The sequence below is a fragment of the Coenobita brevimanus genome, chromosome 6, assembly GCF_032717465.1.
Source record: "Coenobita brevimanus isolate Jiangsu-jjx chromosome 6, ASM3271746v2, whole genome shotgun sequence".
Taxonomy (NCBI): Eukaryota; Metazoa; Arthropoda; class Malacostraca; order Decapoda; family Coenobitidae; genus Coenobita; species Coenobita brevimanus.
In genome coordinates, this window is record NC_136959.1 from 58,867,805 (window position 1) to 58,887,128 (window position 19,324).

General features: G+C 45.2%; 1 protein-coding gene across 1 annotated transcript in view; it reads right to left on the minus strand.

Annotated features, from left to right (window-relative positions):
- Window positions 1-1,623: 1,623 nt before the first annotated feature.
- Window positions 1,624-19,324, minus strand: part of LOC145402096 (uncharacterized) — a 178,255-nt gene continuing 160,554 nt past the window's right edge. The window contains exons 3-4 of the mRNA XM_080274214.1: window positions 11,338-11,383; window positions 1,624-2,283 (exon numbers count right to left, since the gene is read on the minus strand). Of these exons, the coding sequence (XP_080130340.1) occupies window positions 1,624-2,283; window positions 11,338-11,383 (706 nt within the window). The remainder of the gene's footprint in view (window positions 2,284-11,337; window positions 11,384-19,324) is intronic.

A 19,324-nucleotide genomic window follows, 5' to 3' on the forward strand; every position in this document is an offset into this window, starting at 1 on the left:
GCTGTGTCAGATTATTATTATTCCTTATCGTCACGCACTGAATTTTATCTTTCCAAAATACTTCTTTTTTAGTGTTGCAATGACACATGTGGTTAAAGTTGGCAGCTTCCTCTCATCCATCTTATCTGTGTAATGTTCATAAAAACGACATTACCCTGTTCAGTAAAAATCCTTCATCGTCAACGGGTAAGATTATGTAAGATTATGAGTATCAATAAGATTTTGTTGGTTCCTATGACTCACTCTCAGCTGAATGAAATCGTCTATCATTATTAAACTGAATCACACACACACACGAGCTCTATTTTATCATGGGGAGGTGTTGGTGTATTTGTCTGCGTTGTGCATGGGGACATTTTGACAGGATTGGGCAGTGTTCTCGTGGGTCTAGGAGACATCTAACGCCTCTTCGTTACTATTTTTTTTCAGCATCCGGCGTGTTGATATTCTCTCGTATCTTGTGGAACTTAAACTGACAGTAGAGTTACACAGGGTGGTTTGTTATATAGCACTCCTATTTCACTCCTACGGGAGATGCCTCGTGTATTGACAGCCCAGTTAACGTTATCAGTGTCTAACCTTCATCTTTTCTTCATTTGCTACTCCCACTGCCACATCCAAGCCCACGCCAGCAGACCGAGCCATCCCTTCAGCTCTTACGATACTGCTAGGTGAGTTTCTAATGGAGCGCTATTAATGGACAACCCTGTATAAATTACGTGCAGGTGAATAGTATCTTTCAAAGTACAATATGCAGACTAATTCGCAGAGGAAGGGGTGCTGCGGGTGCCTCCTCAGCTCAAGAGAATTTGGCCTTGTGCTCAGTAAAGGCACAGAGTAATGTATATCACGTGTATTATATTGCTGTGTTTATTCTGCAGTGTTTATTCTGCGGTAATTACAAGGGGAAGAGGAGGTGAAGAAATAGATACAGAGCTGTGTTATTGGGCGGTGTGTGATGTGATGTGGGATGGTATGATTTGATGTGGTATGGTGTGGGATGGTATGACTCGATGTGATTTGATTTGGTTGAGTGTGGTGTGGTGCGGTGTGGAGTGATGTGATGTGATGTGGTTTGGTGTGATGTTTACCAAGTTGGATTAGGGGTGTGGTGTGGTGTTAGTATGAGAGGTGTGGTGTGGTGGTAGTATGAGAGGTGTGGTGTGGTGTTAGTGTTAGGGGTGTGGTGGTGTAGGGTGTGAGGGAGCAGGTAGCAGGGTGGGGGAGATTCACACCAGGACACTACGTTAGTACTGTTAGCACTGCAGGACGGAATCAGTAACAACAAACGTAATCAAAAGTAAACAGGCTTGAGGGAGGCAGGTGGGGCCAGGGCAGGACCGTATGTGACCCGCACCAGGACCGCTGAGGGAGGTGTAGCAGGCGTGGTATTCTGAGTGGTGTAGAGGCTTTGTAACCTCTCATCTTTAGCGATTTATTTTTAATAGTACACCTTGGCAGGCTTAGGTATGCTTCTTGTGTTATTGTCGACACGGTTTGCATCACAGGTGTAATGAGGAGAAAAAATCGCTGTAGAAGAGTTGTTACGAAATCTCCAGACACTTAGAATGCGTGCCACAACCTAGGTCTGCGCCCCTCTGCTGACGGCGCTGCGCTGCGGCCTCACGTCACGACATCGCCGTGTTTGCGCTGCAGCTCCAGGCGTAGTTCGTGTTCCCTTGCGCGCATCCGAAGCTCCGCGATGGACGAGGCGCGGCGATCCTGCTCCCCTCCTGACGTAGTGGAGGGCGGCGGAGAACGAGTCCTGGAGGAGGCGCTGCCGCTGGTACGTGTTGCCGGATCCGGGGGCGTGACTGGGGGCGGGGGAGCCACGAGGGGGGGCTGGAGGGCCGGCACGGAGGCCAGGAGAGCGGCGTAGTCAGCGGCCTCCGGGAGTTTGGGTCTGGCGGAGAGGCCGGCGAGGAGGTGGGTGAAGGAGGGTGGGTAGTGGTGGGGGGGCAGGAGGCCGGCGCGGTACTGTGGCAGGTCCCTAAGGCTGGACATCCCCGCCAGGTATCCGCTACCTGGGAGGAGCTGCGCCGCCGCCTGCAGGTAGGACGCCGGCAGCCGAGACGCAGACGGCGGTAGGATGGGCGGGGAATCGAAGGACGGAGGCTTCCTGAGGTAGCCTAGGCCAGGGGTGAAGGGGCTTGAGATGGTGGGTGGCAGGGGCGGGTTCTGGAGGGGCAGGGGCCCTGACGGAGGGAAGGCGCCGTACGGGTGTGTAGACGGACCGACCTTCTCCTGTTTCCTCCACTTCGCGCGGCGATTCTGGAACCACACCTGCAGGAGGAGAGAACAGGAGTAAAAATTCAAAGTCAGTAATGGGGTTAGTTATGTGAAGGGTAACAGAAACTTATACCTTCGACTGCATTTCTTTTTTTCTTTTTTTTTTTTTAAATTAAACATTTCATAGTCTTAATGAACTTATCCAACGCTGTTCTTCTACCACTACTACTACTGCTATTACTTCTGCAGCTGCTATTATTGATACTCTTAGAACAGCCACTACTACTACTACTGCTACTACTTCCATTACTAGTACTCTTCCTATTATTCCAACGACCGCTGCTACTGCTACTACTGCTACAACTAACAACAACAGTAACACCAACAATAATAATAATAGCATAACAACTAACCCCCAGCATACATTTCGTGCCAAAGACCTGAACCCAACAATAAAATGAATATAAAACGAATAAAAAACTGTAATCTCAGGCCCAGGAGCAGGCACGGCATATATATCCCATCCACAAGTGCCGAGATGATGGTGATTGCATCCTATTAACACCTAATGGTCTAATATCAAGGCGAAATTACCACTGCAGCATCCCTAAAATCGCGTTCTATATCAGGAGGGCAAAAATGGCAAGAAACGGAGGCTGTGGAGTGATTTATGTGTGTGTGGAACGTTGTGCATAAAGCTGATATCGTCACTTTGGTGGGTTTGCGCTCTCTCTCTCTCTCTCTCTCTCTCTCTCTGAGCTAAGAAAAACCCTCCTGTACTCAGTTTTGATAAGATAATGAGTTACACCACCTGCGCAATGTATAGTTAATGCCTCTCTCTCACCGCCTAATACATACGGTAGGCCTTATATTGGTAACCGTGGATGGTGGGAAATCTTCATGCCGTCCTTTGGTGGGAAAAGAGATGTGGATGATGGTGATGATGATGATGATGAAGTCAGAAAAAGAAGAGTTGATGATGATGATGATGATGATGATGATGATGGGAAAAGAGGTGTGGAAAGAGATGGTGATGAATACGGAAAAAAGATATATGGATGATGACGGCGGAAAAAAGACATGATGATGATGACGGAAAAAGAGATGATGATGATGATGATGATGATGATGATGGTGAAAACACGTTCGGAGTTACAAGACCTTCCATTGCCCGTATTTTCGTCGGATTCGGAGTCTTTGCAACACTTCTTCCTTACCAGCATTTGTAAAGCTGGCCTGGCAACTGTGAGTACGTCAAGAGCAAGCCGTGTATTAATGTGTAGCGTCCCGAGTCAGTACAGGATGATTTAGCGTCACCCTAGTTAACAGCAATCTAGCGGTGATGGCCTGCCGCGCGTCGAGCTTTTAACCCCTTCACTACGATGACGTCTCTTGTATCAGCCTCTTCAGTTCGATGATGTACTTTCATTCTGTTCATGTTACCGTCCGATAATCTTTCTTCAGGATCTCAGCTTAGGGGTTAATGAAGGCTGTATCTAATCCTTGAAGTTTGAAATGTGTGTTCCTAATCAGAATAAAATCGCCCGGTGAGTATACTGTAAAAATGTTGGCAGGAGTATAATGGATAAGGAGTATAATACAGTGTAGAATGTAAAAACTTCCCGGGGCTGAAGGAATTGGTTCAGCCCAGTGGCGACATTTACACTTTATTCTAATAAGATGTAAAAAAAATCGTCATTGTAGGGGTTAATGGAGTCACACCGATCCTTCTTGAGCTCAGAAAATATAAATTCGTCATTGCAATGCTCAGTGGAATCAAAGCGATCCATCTTCAGCAAAAATAATACATTCGGGAATAAAGTAACAACAGCAAGCATAAAAGAAAAATAATCACCATTGTACCAGAGGGGCTAAAAACTGCTCTGGTGCAAATGAGATAATGACATAAATAACACAGGTAATTGGACGAGGTAACAGGCGCCTGGGCCGGTAATCAGACAGTATTACGGCAAATGACAACACTAATGACATGGAGGGGTAAACCGGCCACGGGGTTCGAACCAGCGCTTTTTCAATCCCATTTTTTACCACGCCGAGGAGGATGGGTAGATTTATCAAGCCGGGACCCACACAGTGTTTTGCGCTCACCTCTGCACCGCCCCTCCTGTTCCACCTTCCGCTCAGCCATAGTCCCCTTATCTCTTACACTACCCCTGTTCCTGTAATCTTTGTCCTTCGTCTGCTTTCTCATTCAGCTTTTCCCTTTCTCTTACCACCTTGCTCCTTATCTTTCCTCTGTATCTTCTTTAGCTCCTTTTTCTCATCCACCTGCCCGCTGTTTTTACTTCATGTCCCCCTCCTATTCGCCTACTGCTCTTGTCTTTTCTCTCTCTTCTTGATGTAAATTCTCGCACTATTTTATTTTCTACCTGCGGGCCTTAGTTCACGAGCTCCAGCATCCCTAGTTCCCTGCCCAGCTTCATATTTCTCAGCCCCACCATCCCCATCCTCTATCCATCCATACCATTTCCTTCTCCAATAGCCCACAGTAGCACCGCATACCCCCAACCAACCTTCCTAGCATCCCCAGTCCACCCCCCTCCCCAGAGCCCCATCACATCCAGTCCCCTCCCTAACCTCATACATCTCAGCTCATTGTGACTGTCCGGTCCCTCCCCTGCAGTACTGAGCGTGGTGGTGTGTGTGGGGACGTTTAATACAATAATGCCCAGGACGCCGCTCGCTTCATCACTGCCGCCCCCAGAGCCAAGGGGTTATAACTCTCACTGGGAGGCGGGTGAGTAATGCAGGCCTGAGAGTGGATTATAACTCACCCTCACTCGCTACTCACTCATGGGAATAAGGTTCGCAGGTTGGATTTATTTTTTAATGTGTCTTTTACTTATCGCTGGCTTTCTCGTTTTTTCCTCACCTCCTCCCTTCGTCTTCAGCTCTCTGCCTGTCTCTTCCTCATCCTTATCTCTTCCTTCCATCTCTTCCTCGTCTTTGTCTATGTGTTTCCCTTTTCACCCATGGGAATAAGGTGTGCGAGGTTGGTTTTTAGTTTCCAGTGTGTGTGTGTGTGTGTGTGTGTGTGTGTGTGTGTGTGTGTGTGTGTGTGTGTGTGTGTGTGTATGTGTGTTTTCCCTTACTACTTCTCTGTCTTTTACATATGTCTGGTCCTCCTCGTCTCGTCTGTCTCTGTCTTCACCTCGCTCTCTCTCTCCCTGTCTCCGAATTGCCCGTCATATTCCCTAATTTATTCTTGCTGCGGCCAGAAGGGTTCGTCCAACACAAGAGAAACGCGTAATTGCAAAGGTTAGTTTTGTGTGGAAGACTCTAAAATGGCAGCCGTGTACCTTACCCCATCACCCTTATTTCCTTGTCGAGCTGTGGTCTCCGCTACAAATCTCTCGTCACCGCGTTTTTACCCTTGTTTGTTCTCCTGTCTCCCGCCCTCACCCCTCTCTTCCCTCACTCCTCTTTTCTTACCGCTTTCTGCCATCACTCCTCTATTCATACACTTCTCTCTCCCCTCATCCATTTATTTCCTCATTACTTTCTTCCCTCACACCTCACTTCTGCCCCTCTCTTTCCCATATCCCATGCTTCCGCACCTCTTTCTTCCTACACCCCTTGCTTCCTTTACCCATGTCTTTCCACACCCACCTGTTTCCTCACCCCTCTCCCTGTTCCTACACCCACCTAGCATGTTGCGTACATTACTGGTTTGGTTTTTGTCTCTTATGTCTCTTAACAACTCCAGCCCCAGGTGTCTCCTAAGCTGACTGTAATCCTGTTGCATAAATTAAGATACTCCTATGAGATGTCATTGAGCTGAAGCGTTTATTGGGGACAGTCTCTACCTCCTTCATCCCTAGGAGTCTCTAAACACAAGTAAAATAACGCGTCTTAAACCAGAAGGCTATATAAAAGGTGACTTTGTGTTAAACAGGTAAAAATCGAAAACGTGGTGGTCAGTGTCTTGCCTGGGTACCTTGTCTCGTATTCTCGCCGGGTAAGAAAGTTTCCTAGCACCTTAACCTTAACGATTTATTTTCCTAACAATTAATATTCTCTTTTTTGGTTCTTATGTCCCTGTAATCTCGACATACATTGCGTGAGTGACACACAAGAATACAGTGACGGAACAGAATCAGAAATAAATTGGTAAGGAAGAGGTGTGTGTAAGCTTCCCAACCACATAAGAATATCGCGCCCCTTCTCTGGCAAAGCTTAACCAGTCAGGAAGCTTACTATTATGTCCATTAGGCAGTCACTTACACGCGCCGATATTAAATTTGACCAACACTCAGTCTCTTCCTAAAACCGGGGTGTCTGTTAGCGACCTGTCATTACATCCCCTGACGAGCAACTAACTACCTATTAAGGGAGCCAGTCAAAGAGAAGCTGATTTGCATGTAAAAAAAAAAAAAAGCTGGTTATAGTTTTCTTGAGAGAGAGAGAGAGAGAGAGAGACCTATTGAGCTTGAGGACCTAATTTCTATCTTATTCTTTCTACCTCCAGACGATTTTATTCAGCTTGGAGGAGACCTATTATAGTGAAAGGGTAAAAAGGAAAGCTACATCAAACCACTCCAGCTCAGAAAAAGTCTCTCCAAAGCTGAGTAAAATCGCCTGAAGATAAGAACAATAATAATAAATAAAAAAATCACCAGATCCCTGGGGTTAAAAGTCCTCAGAGCACCAATTGCTGAACTGCATTACCAATAACTGAGTCAATAAATTACCACCTGCTTGTTAACGGGCCATTTATCACCCCTCAGACCCGTACCTTCATCAACCCCCCCACCCCCATCCCCCACTCTTACTCTCACCCCCTCATCCCCATCTTCTTCTCCACCGCATCCTCCTACCTCATAGTTATCACAAATCATCTTAGGAAGGTATGAGATGTCTAGAGGGCAGATCTCTTTGGTTTCTCTCTCCCTCTCTCTCTCTCTCTCTCTCTCTCTCTCTCTCTCTCTCTCTCTCTCTCTTTCGTTTATTTACTTATTGTTCCCCACTTTAACCCAGTGAGGGCCATATAACTTTCCCAAGCTAGAGAGAGAGAGAAAGAGAGAGAACACATACCCCATCAATACCCCATCATCCCTCACCTCCCCTGCTTTCATGTATCCATCCACATCTAAACCATCCACAACCCCACTGTGCCCAGGCCTCATCAGACCCTTCGTGCAAGCAACAACCCCACCGATAACTAGTAAAAGAAAAGAAAAAAAAAATGAAGAGTAGAAAAAAGAAAATAAAAAAACTCCAGCAACCAGAACGAAAAATCTCTCCCGGCCAACATTCCTAGGCAAAGTGCGGTTCAATTACTCTTCTATTTTTAAGCAGTAAAGAACAGGTGGAGGGCGAGGTAAATAAGAGGGTTAGTCTTTTATCACAGTGACGTCTTGTTTTAGTGCATTCTTTCTCCTTTTGGACCTTCCTATAGAGCTCTGGGAAATAACCTCCCGTATTGAAGGGTATTGCTAGCCCATCAGTCTCGGAAAATGTCCCTTTAATCCCTTCAGTCTGATGATGAAATTTTTTTATTTTATCCTTGTTACTTTCAGACGATTTTTAGGTCTGATGATAATGTTACCCATTCTTTAACCCCTCCGGTATTGAAGGTCTTTCCAAATTTGAATACAAAAAATTGAGGGATTGAAATAATGCAACGGTAAACAGACTTCATCATAGTAAAGACATTAAGTAATTGGTCTCGAAATAGCAAAAAATACATTTATAAATACGCTATCGTAGTGACAGAGTTAACAGAGTGAATGGAAGCGAAATTGGTGGGGGTTTGAGGGGAGGAAGATCGAGTTGGAAGTTGAAGGATGAAGTAAAAGTGTCTGTGATAGAAGATGGTTTGAAGTGGCAGAAGGGAGTGTTGTAGAATTCATGGCGTTTTTTGCTGGGACCGGATGATGAAAAAGGTACTGGATGGCCCCATATACCCGTATTATGTAGCCCTGTTCTCGTGGAGACGGCTCAGTTAGCATTATCAGTGTCTATACCTTACATCATTTTCTGTTTCCCGTAATCCTTTTCATGTGTCCTCCCACTCCCCCTTCTCTCTCTCTCTCTCTCTCTCTCTCTCTCTCTCTCTCTCACGTTCATTGAATGCATGGACGATTAGTAACGTTATGAGGCAGTCAAAATTACATCTCTTCGCGAATGTATGAGCCGTCCCCGCAACACAAGAACTCAGTATACGAACCACTCTGTACTTGCGGAATCTGAACCACTCGATTTTCGCGCGTTTTGCCCGTTTTCCCGCTTAACCCCGCGAAATACAATGAAAACAACAGAGGAAGACGTAAATAAGGGTGGGAGACAGCACAGTGGGATGGCGGTATTTGGCAGCCAGCGGGGGTCGTCTAGGCTGGCTCTGATTCCCAAGCCAAACGTCAGCGTCAGCAGAAGTAAGCTGGGCAAAGGGAATATTTCGGCTTATGTTTATTCCTCCTCAGCGTTATAATGACGCGTTGTTGAGCGAGAGTTTGGCATGGGGAAGGAGAATTTGATTACGTCTGGGAATACTCAATCTTTCAAGCGCGTAAAATAAAAATACGTTTGGAAATACTCAGTCGATTAAGTGCGCAGGAGAATAAAATCAGATTTGGGAACACTTAATCTTTTAAATATTTTTTATGTTACTGAAACTTAAATGAAGATTTGAAAAACTCATTGTTTGCTCCTTATTAGAGATATATTGGGACAGTTATGTTAGGGGGCCTGTATAAATAAACGAATTTGAATAACGTTTTAGAATACTTCTGATTTAAAGACTCTGGCTTAGCTTGCTCATCGTCAGGGTTTTATTGGGGCTATGTGGAGCGAGTTTTTGGTTTTTAGTAAATGAATTTCGGTAGGCTTAAGGTTACAGGTGGAGCCAAGATTCCGGGGGCTTGAATGATGAATAAATGAGAGTGTGGCTCATTTAACTGGGCAAAGTTTGGTTAGTATCTCATCCTATATTTTTTTAATGGCTCTCTGGACCCTACCACATCCCACTTTGAATTGAGACATGAAGCCTGGATGATGATGAAGATGACGATGATGACTGATGATGATTATAGTGATTAAGGTTACGAAAACTTTTAAGATATCAGAGTTACATTTGAGGTTACTGAAGACTCTAATTGTTACTTTCTTTACATGTCATTAGTAATATTTTCGGACGTTGTTGGACAAATTTTAGGCATGTTAATTAGTGAGTTTGAATGGTGTTTGAAGTTTTTAAAGATTCAGTGACCCGGACATTGATTATTCGTTGTCAGGGATATATCGAGACTACGTTGAGGGAGTTTTGGGCATTGAGTTTGTGCTGCTTGACATAATCGACCCTCTGAGAATATAACGTCATCTAAACATGTATTACTCTCTCTCTCTCTCTCTCTCTCTCTCTCTCTCTCTCTCTCTCTCTCTCTCTCGTCCACTGAATGCATGAATGAAACGTCATCTAATCATGTATTATTCTTTATTTTTTATTTTGTGTGTATTTTGTCTAAAGTTGGTGGTATTCAGTTGCGTGGGTGCAGTCACGTCCGCCTAGCATGTGTTTTTCTTTCATTAGTTTTTTATTACTTTTTTTCCCCCCTAGTTAGCAAATAGTATAGAATAGTGTGGTATAGTCACGTCCGCCAAAGAAAGACTTCATTCTGTCAGACATATATTTTTCGTCCATTACATTTTATTAGGCTTTTTCTTTTTTAAGTTAGTTGGTGGTATCCTGTGCTGAGGTGTACATTCACGTCCGCCAAAAGAAAAACACTTCATTCTTCCAAGCATGTATTCTTCTTTCATTTATTTCTCTTACTGTCTCGTTTTTCTTTTTTCTTTCCCTTTTTTTCTTCTTTTTTGTTCTTTTAGCGATTAGGGTTTACTGTTGCTCGCATCCGCCGGGCCCGTGAGGCAGCGGAAGCCTGAAATTGATTTAAATAAGGAAAAATGGGCGGAAATTTTAGCGTATTTGGCGTCTGAATGAGAGGAAATGTGGAAATATCAGTCCTAATAGTTGGTAAATGATCGGCCCGCTAACAAGCTTTTCCAGGAAGCTACCCCCCCCCCGCCTCTCTCTCTCTCTCTCTCTCTCTCTCTCTCTCTCTCTCTCTCTCTAGCGCCAGAGTGCACATACTGGCCAAAATGCAACGACGACTGGGTGATCACTATTGGAACCTCTTAGCCCTTTCAATGTGATCATTTTTTTTTTTTCTGTTCTGTTCATCTCCATATAATTCATTTCAGATCAGGGTTTATTTATTTGTTTTTACTGGAGCTATTGCCTTAATCAGCCCCTTTACTATAACATATGGTGCTGGAGAGGGGTGCCTTCACGCGGTGGCACTGATATAACAGGGTCGTGGAACTCACTGGTTACACAAACGTCTCTCGGTCCCCTCCCTGTTCCGCGAAGGGGGGATGATGGACTGTGGAAGAATGGTAACCTCGGCCTGCAGTCCACTGGGTTCAGGTTCAGATGGTCCTGGGGTTGTAACTGACCAGCCCCTAACCAATAATCTTAATAAAGTCGTCTGAAGGTAAAGGGAATAGTATAAGAAAAGACGTCATGGAACGGAAGGGGTTAAGACATTGCCGTGATAATAGGTAACTTGGCAATTGGTAGTAGATGTTATATGAGTGATTAATACCAGCCTTAAGTAGAGTAATTAATGGTGATTAATGTGATGATGATTATAGGCCTACAGGGGAGTTAATTGGGGCACAGGAGGCGAGGCTGATGAATGACGTTTGTTTATGTAAAGTTAATAAATGTTGATGTACTTTGGTGAATATAATTTGACAGGTACAGTTGGGGACAAGATTTCACCTAATATTTCACGTCTTCTACTTCTCACTCCCCTTTTCCTTCTGTTCGTAAGCACATTGAGGCTTGGTACCTAAATGATTTTTTTTTTTTTTCGATCGCCTAATATTTTACCTCTTATGCTTCTTACCTTCCTCTGCTAGTTAATATTCCTAAGGTGAGAGAGGCTTGGTATGATTCTCTGCCCATTGATGATTCTGTGACCGCCTAACATTTCAACTCCTCTGCTTCTCATTTTCCATTGCGGGCTAATACTTCTAAGCTAAGAGAGGCTAGGTAAGCTAATTAAGGAGTACGGCCGGACTCACCTGTATTCTGGCCTCTGTTAACCCAATCTTCATGGCCAACTCCTCCCTGTGGATATAAAAAGGAATAGAATAAATATATGAAGCAAAATAAACACACACACACACACACACACACACACACACACATACACACACACACACACACACACACACACACACACACACACACACACTCCTGAACATCGACCTTGACCTGGAAGCTTGACATTTGACCTATCTTCACCAGAAATCAAGTTATTTCACAGACTCTCAGGCAGTGTATGTGCAAATTGTTATTAAGGTCGGGTCTGGAGCTCATGAGATATTTTATTAACAGTGACACATACATACACAGATATATAAACAGGTACGACATATATACATAGACAGATATATGTAGATAGATAAACCATAGATACATTGACACATACAGTAAATATATAGATACAAACAACATAGGTACAGCATAGATACAACACATAAACGTGCATAGATGGATACAGAAATACATACATAGATACAGACTTATATCCACACGCAGAAATGTAACCCTGTCATATTAACTACCCCATTGCCATGCTAGTAAACCAACCAACCACGACACACAGAAAAATCCTATCAGAAAATCCCAAGACAGTTATTAAGCCCCCATCCCTCTCCCCTCCACAGTCCCCCATTTCCCTCCTACTCCCTTACCCCCAGCACATCCCCTTTCTCCATACCCCTGCCTCACCCTCACCACACACCGCTTCTCCTTCCCCCTCCCTCACCCCCACCACAACCCCCTTCTTACTCCCCCATCTCCCTACCCCCATCATTACCAAACGGATACAATTACGCTCCAGAACCCTATACATTCATTCTACAGGAGCCTAATTAGGGGGGTATTAGTGGACGGGGATAATTGGCTCTTTATTGCACTCCATCCCCCATACCCTCCCCCACTCCCCCATCCCCTCCCTCACTCCCCCATCCCCTCCCTCACTCCCCCATCCCCTACCTTCCTCTCCTCTCACCTCTTTCCTCATCCCCTCCCCTCCTTCACCCAGTCCCACCCCTCATCTCTTCCCGATCCCTACCCTTACCCCACTCCCACCCCACAACTCCATTCCATCTCCTTCCTTACTCCCCTCATCTATCCTTTCCCTTCCCCTACCCTTACCTCATCCCCACCCCAGCCTCCACCCCAACCTCCACGGTACCTCCTTCACTCCTCCCCTCATTCCCCTCCCCCACACCCCACCTCCTTCTCCACTCCCCTGATTCCTCCTCCCCTCCACCCTCTCCCTCACCCCGCCATCCTAATGAACGGGTGTGTTTTCTCTCCGACGCCAATAAAACAATTTGGCGGTTGGCGTCATTTATTCAACTCATTAGCGTCATTAACCCCTTCCCTCTCCTCACCTACACGAAAACGACCACTATCATATTATTTCAAGGTCTCCCTCTTCTTCTTCGTCTCCTACCCCGGTTCTGTGAAGGAGCTGGTACTCGACTTTCTTATAAAACTTTTCCTTGCGACGAGTCTCCTAGAAGATAAAAAAAAAAAATTATAGGGTGGCAGCAATAGTAAGGTAGTAGTAGTAGAAGTAGTAGTAGTAATTTGTAGTAGTAGTAGTAGTAGTAGTTGTTGTTGTTCTACTACTACTACTACTACTACTACTACTACTACCATGAGAGGGTCAAAGAGTAGCCTGTATATCCAGTCTTCCTCTTTCGTTTCCTCGTCATTATTGAAGGCCTCGTTAATCTTCCTCATTTATCCCGTAATAAGAGAGTGGGTTTTCCGAATTATACGTTTGTGGATTCCGCTAACGAAGTGCGATAACTGGTTCTTATTACGACAGTGTCAAGGGAACCGCGGAAATGGAAACGAATAGATTGTCAGTCATTATTTTTTGTTATTTATTATTTTATGGATATTGATGTGTGTATGTGTATTTGTATGTGTGTATTATGTATGTATGTATATTTGTATGTGTGTATTATGTATGTATGTATATTTGTATGTGTGTATTATGTATGTATGTATATATGTATGTGTGTGTATCTATTTATTTATTTATTCATATATTTACCTTTTGCTGCCTCTAAACGATTTTTTATTCTATTTACAAACGATCTCTCGTAGTGAAGGGGTTAATGGAGGCTATATCTATTTCCTGAAGGCTGTATCTATTTCCTTAAAACTATATCTATTTCCTGAAGGCCATATCTATTTCCTGAAGGCCATATCTATTTCCTGAAGGCTATATTTATTTCCTGAAGGTTATATCTATTTCCTGAAGGCTATATCCATTTCCTGAAGGCTATATCTATTTCCTGATGGCCGTATCTATTTCCTGAAGGCTATGTCTATTTCCTGAAGGCTATATCTATTTCCGTCTCAAGGTAGCAAAAATTAAATGAAAATTCTTGTGGGCTTAAACGGCTTCCTAGCACCAATCCTTCAGCGATTTATTTCCCAGACTACACAGACGTCCTCGCACAAGCTGTAGAGTATTTATTGACAGCGATAAAGGGAAAATTACCTTGTTATATATGGGTGACAGGGAAGAGAGAGCGAGAAGTCTGCTGAATTTTGCTAGGGGATGAGAGGGAGAGATGGATTAGGGAGGTATATGAAAGGGGGAGGTGTAAGTTGGAGGGAGGGCAGCGAAATGGCAGGGGACACAGGGACATGGAGGCGATTTGTTTCTGGCCACCCCATATGGGATTAAGGCGTCTGGCTATAGATAGGTAGATAGATAAACAGATACCCGCAATGCAGAATACTAACAGTGAAATGAAATGTTGTTACTCTGGTTGCAGGTAATTTTTAGAACACTCAGAAAATATATAGAAAGTATCGAGGGGAAAAAAAACTTATAAGGACTTGATAATTATTCCTACTCATCATTACCCAAGCCTGTTGTGGCAGATCGCTAAAATTAACCAAAGAAATACTGAAGAAAATACAAATACACTCTCTAAGACACCATAAATTACGTACAAAAACGTTATCAATAAGAAACAACATCACGGGAGGGATAACTAGGCGTGTACCTCATTATACATACTTTACATATTCTGGACAATTATTTAAACCGTAATAAAGGAAGTAGTGCAAAGGAAATATTAGTAAAATCGCCACAGAAATCCAGTAAACATATAAACAAAAGAACAATAAGTAATGGGTAATTGGGGAGAGATTTCTGGACGCAAGTAATAAAAAAACAAACTATCTGAAACTTTATTAAGAACTAGATATAATAATACGAAGTCATATTGGTACACGTTAGAGAGAGAGAGAGAGAGAGAGAGTTACCTTATCTCAAGTGAATAAGTGAAAAGGAACATGACGGTAAGCAGAGAAGCATAAACAGTAGCCAAGCAGGCGGGTGGTTACCTTCCCACAGCACTGAGGGGGAGGGAGGGCTTGACCGAGGGGTGAGAGGGAGTGGGGGAGCTTGTCATGGAGTGTGAGGGTTGTGTAAGGGGTGTGGGGGAGCGGGGGGTTGTCCTGGGGTGAGGGTGGTGTGGAGGTGAGATGGGGTTGGTGAGGGGAAGTGGAGGGGCTTTTCCTGGGGGTGAGGGAGGGGTGAAGGATTGAGGGGCAGTGAGGGAGGGCTTGTCTGGGGACTGGGGAGGGAATGGAGCTGGGAATTAGAGGAGGGAGATGAGTAGAAAGGCTAAATAAGAAGGGTGACTAGGAGTACTGATATAGAGATAAAGATAAATAAAGAATAATGAGTAAGAGAAATAGGATAGGGAGGAGACATAGAAAGAATAAATTAGGGGGAATGAGAAGGGGGGATAGGTAGATGAGCGGGTGAGGGGAATGGGATAGGAGGGCTAGTTTCGTGGTGGTGGTGGAGTTATAAAGCTACACAATAATGAAGGAGTTAGGAGTAGCTAATTACTGTTTTCCCCCACTGGTTGTTAGGACCACTGCTACTGCCTTGCTCATTAGTGGGGAGGGCCGGTTAGGTGGGGGGAGGGGGAGAAGGAGAGGGGGTGAGAGCTGGGGAGGAAGAGGATGACGGAAGATGGGGATGGAGATGGAAGAAAGAAAAATCGGGACGAGGGGAGGTGACTATGAAGAAAGAAGGGAGAAGATGGAGAGAACGGTGAGTGAGAGAGGAAGAATAAGGGATGTGGATGGAGGAAATGGAAGAGGAGGTGGAGGAAGATGGGTGGAGTAAAGAAGGGGAAGAAGAGGAAAGTGGGAGAGGAAGAGAAAGGGGAGGAGGAGAAGGGGAGAATGAAGACAAAGACGAAAATAAAGAAGGAAGGATTTGGACTCCTGGATAACTGAGTACCCAAGCACTGCGTAAGAGGACTGGTGGACCTTAGGAAACGGACCACCTACCCTATGACCAGAGGGAGGGCGGTGAGATGAGAGTTAAAGAAGAAGACTGAAGGACTGGAACGAGTTGGATGGGAATGGATGAGGTTGGTGGAAAAGAGGGGAGGGGAGAAAGGGGGAGAAGAGGGAGGGAGAGGCTGTAGGAAGGAAGGAAGAAGGAAGGAAAAGAGAGAGAGAGAGAGAGAGAGAGTGTGTGTGTGTGTGTGTGTGTGTGTGTGTGTGTGTGTGTGTGTGTGTGTGTACCTAGTTGCATTTACCTAGTTGTATTATACAAGATTTAAGCTAAACTCATGTTATATATATGCTGTGTGTGTTTATGTGTTTATGTGAGACTCTGTGTATAGGCGGGGGAGGGTGTAGTAAAAGGAGAGGGGGAAGGGGGCTAGGAGGGAGGAGGTAGACGGGGACGGTGAGTGAGGCGGGAAGGTGGAGAGGGGAAGGGCAGTAAGTCAGCGCTGGGGAGGGGCAGAGAAACCCAGTTAGTCCCCATTACTGAACAACCGGTCTCTAATTGGCCCAGAAAACACCAGAGAACTCGAGGCGGTCATGTGTGTGTGTGTGTGTGTGTGTGTGTGTGTGTGTGTGTGTGTGTGTGTGTGTGTGTGTGTGTGTGGCCTCTCTTCTCAAACCAACGCCCCTTCATTCTTCTCTCTACTTCCCCCCACGGCTCCCCTCCCCCACCCACCAGCATCTCATCCTGGGCTGAGATTGTGTAAGAACTCATTTTAAGTGATTCCCATTCCCTCCCCCATTTTCTGTGAACCAGCTACCCCCCATTCCTCCCTTCCTCCATTTTCTGTGGCCCCAATTCATCACCACCTTCCCCCATATTTTACTGAACCAGCTACACCCATTCTTCCCCCCTTCCCCCTTTTTCTGTGAAGGGGCAACCACAATCCCTACCCATCCACATTTTCACTGACACCCCATTTCCCCATCCCTTCTCCCATCTTAGTCAACCAACAACGCCATCCTCTTTCCGACCAACATCTCGTTATCTTATCCTTTCGGCCACCATATTCCTCACCCACCTTCTTCCTAATTTTGCGTTTTTCCACAGACATAGAGGCTTCTGTTTCCCATTTCCCTCCTGATTTGCTTACCTATCTACTGGAGTCCAAAGTACGAGTAGTCACCCACTTCTCTTATGCATTCTTGCCTACCTTTTACCCAGTTAATTGTTACCTGTTTATTTGGCTTCCTATCGTTTTATTCAGCCATTCTACCTTTCGTTCCCTTTACACTTTTTTTTTTAATCCCCAAATTAGTTACTGCCTTAATTATTTCCCTAGTCTTCCCTTACCCTATGTCTTTCCTTACCCACCTAACGACCTCTCAGTTACCTTAAATATCTACTTAGCTTCTTTTTTTACCCATTCAGTATTTAGTTCCTAGCAGATTTGCTTCTCCTGTCAGCTCTTTCCCTCCCACATTCCCTACACATAGAAGTACTTTATTCCTACGAGATATACTTCCCAAGCCGGCCTTCCCCCCTCGGTTCCCCATTCACGCACGTACCCCACAGAAAGCTACCATCCCTTCCAACCCCCTCACCTCCCCCGCCTCCTAACCTCAGGGGTAGATAAGAGAGGCACACAAAGCCAGCTTAACCCCCTACACAGAAAACAATGATCCACTACGTCTACTCAGAACTGTAGAAAGGGGACCGCAGACACACACACACACACACACACACACTGCCGTAGACAAAAGGGGTATTGGGAAGAGCGAAGATAGTACAGGAATTGGTAAAAGCGTTTTTTTTTTTTTTAGGTATAGAAGGAAAAAAAAAAAGCTGAATTACGAAATCAGATATAAAATTGTGTATGTGTGTGTGTGTGTGTAATTCACCGGGTCGGTCAGGATCACTTGATGGTCGTGATGGTCAGCTTTTACCCTCCCGGAAGGGAGCTGAGAGCTCATATAGTCCGATCTAAGGGCAAGGCTGTGACCTTCACACAAGCACACACCCATCCCCTTGCTCAAGGAGGACAGTAACCACCCACTTCGTCAGTGAAACTTTTCGCAGCCTGAGCGAGGAGCGAACTCCCGTCTACCAGTTGGCAAGCGAGAACGTTACCACTGCACCAGCGAGCGGTGTGTGTGTGTGTGTGTGTGTGTGTGTGTGTGTGTGTGTGTGTGTGTGTGTGTGTGTGTGTGTGTGTGTGTGTGTGTGTGTGTGTGTGTGTGTGTGTGTGTGTGTGTGTGTGTGTGTGTGTGTGTGTGTGTGTGTGTGTGTGTGTGTATTTCTGCACGCGGGACAGTTTTATAACGATTTATGTAAAAGGATTATATATATATATTTTTTTAGAAGACATGGAGGAACTCATAAAAAAAGGGTGTCGATAGAAAATGTTTTTATCTAGTTGAAAATAAGGGTATGTGTCCGTGGGTAAGGAAATTTATGGCCTCCATATAGGCTAAACTCTTGGCTGACAACATCGGCCTTCACTCAGCTTTGTTTGGACTCCTGGCTAGATTTTTATCATCATCATCGTCGTCGTCGTCGTCAACATCATCTTTATCATCAGCCTCTTAATCATCACAGTCATGAATGTCTGTCATCATTAATAGTATCATCTTCTTCTTCATATTACATTATTATTATTATTATTATTATTATTATTATTCCCTGCCTGACTTTCCGGCTTCTCTACCTTCCTGTACCCCCTCCCCTTTGCCTGTGTGGGTAGATGTCGCATCCGGAGTTTATGCAAATTTGAGACAGTGGTAGAAACTGTGGCCGTGGCGGGGGGGAGGGGGGAGGCATGAGGGAAGGGTAGGGAACTGGGTTAGGATGGAGGGACGAAAGGAGAGAAAGTGGAGGATGGAGGAAGGAAAATGGATTGTTTTCCTCCGCCTCCTTCCCCCACCTTCATTTCCCTTACTTTTCTCACCATCACTTCCCCTTGTTACCTACCACCACTTCCCCCATCCTACTCGTCCCTACACTTCTCTGTTCTGCTTCCCCTAATCTTCCCCACCCTCTTTTCCCCTGTGTTACCCATCCCTTCATACCCTACTCTTTCCTTCCCCCGCTTCCCCAGCTTTCCCTCCGTCTTCCCCCATCCTAACCACCACTGCACATCCCCCTTTCCCTTTCTCCCACATTTTCCTCTCCCACTATGGCCTATTCCCCACTCCCCAGCATACCCCACACTTCCACCCACCCCCATATAAAACACACTACCCCGACCCATCCCCATATACAACACACTACTCCCACCCATTCTCTCCCCCATAACACCCCCACTCTATCCACTCACCTGCCCCTCCACACTCTATCCACATACCCACTTACCTCCACCTCATCGACCTACCCACCCATCCCCTCCATCCTCAAACACCCCCAGCCACACCCCCCACCCCATCCATCAGGAAATGTCACTGAATACGACCTTATGAATATGTATACGTGAGAGAGACCTACATGGACGGGGATTCAGTGGTATATATGCTGTGTGTGTGTGTGTGTGTGTGTGTGTGTGTGTGTGTGTGTGTGTGTGTGTGTGTGTGTGTGTGACCTCTAGTTTATTTAATTTTCAGTCTTTGTTTCCCCCTCCATTTCTTTCTGTCTGTCTGTCTGTCTGTCTCTCTCTCTCTCTCTCTCTCTCTCTCTCTCTCCAACCTAACCTGTATATTATATTCAGTTTAGGAGAG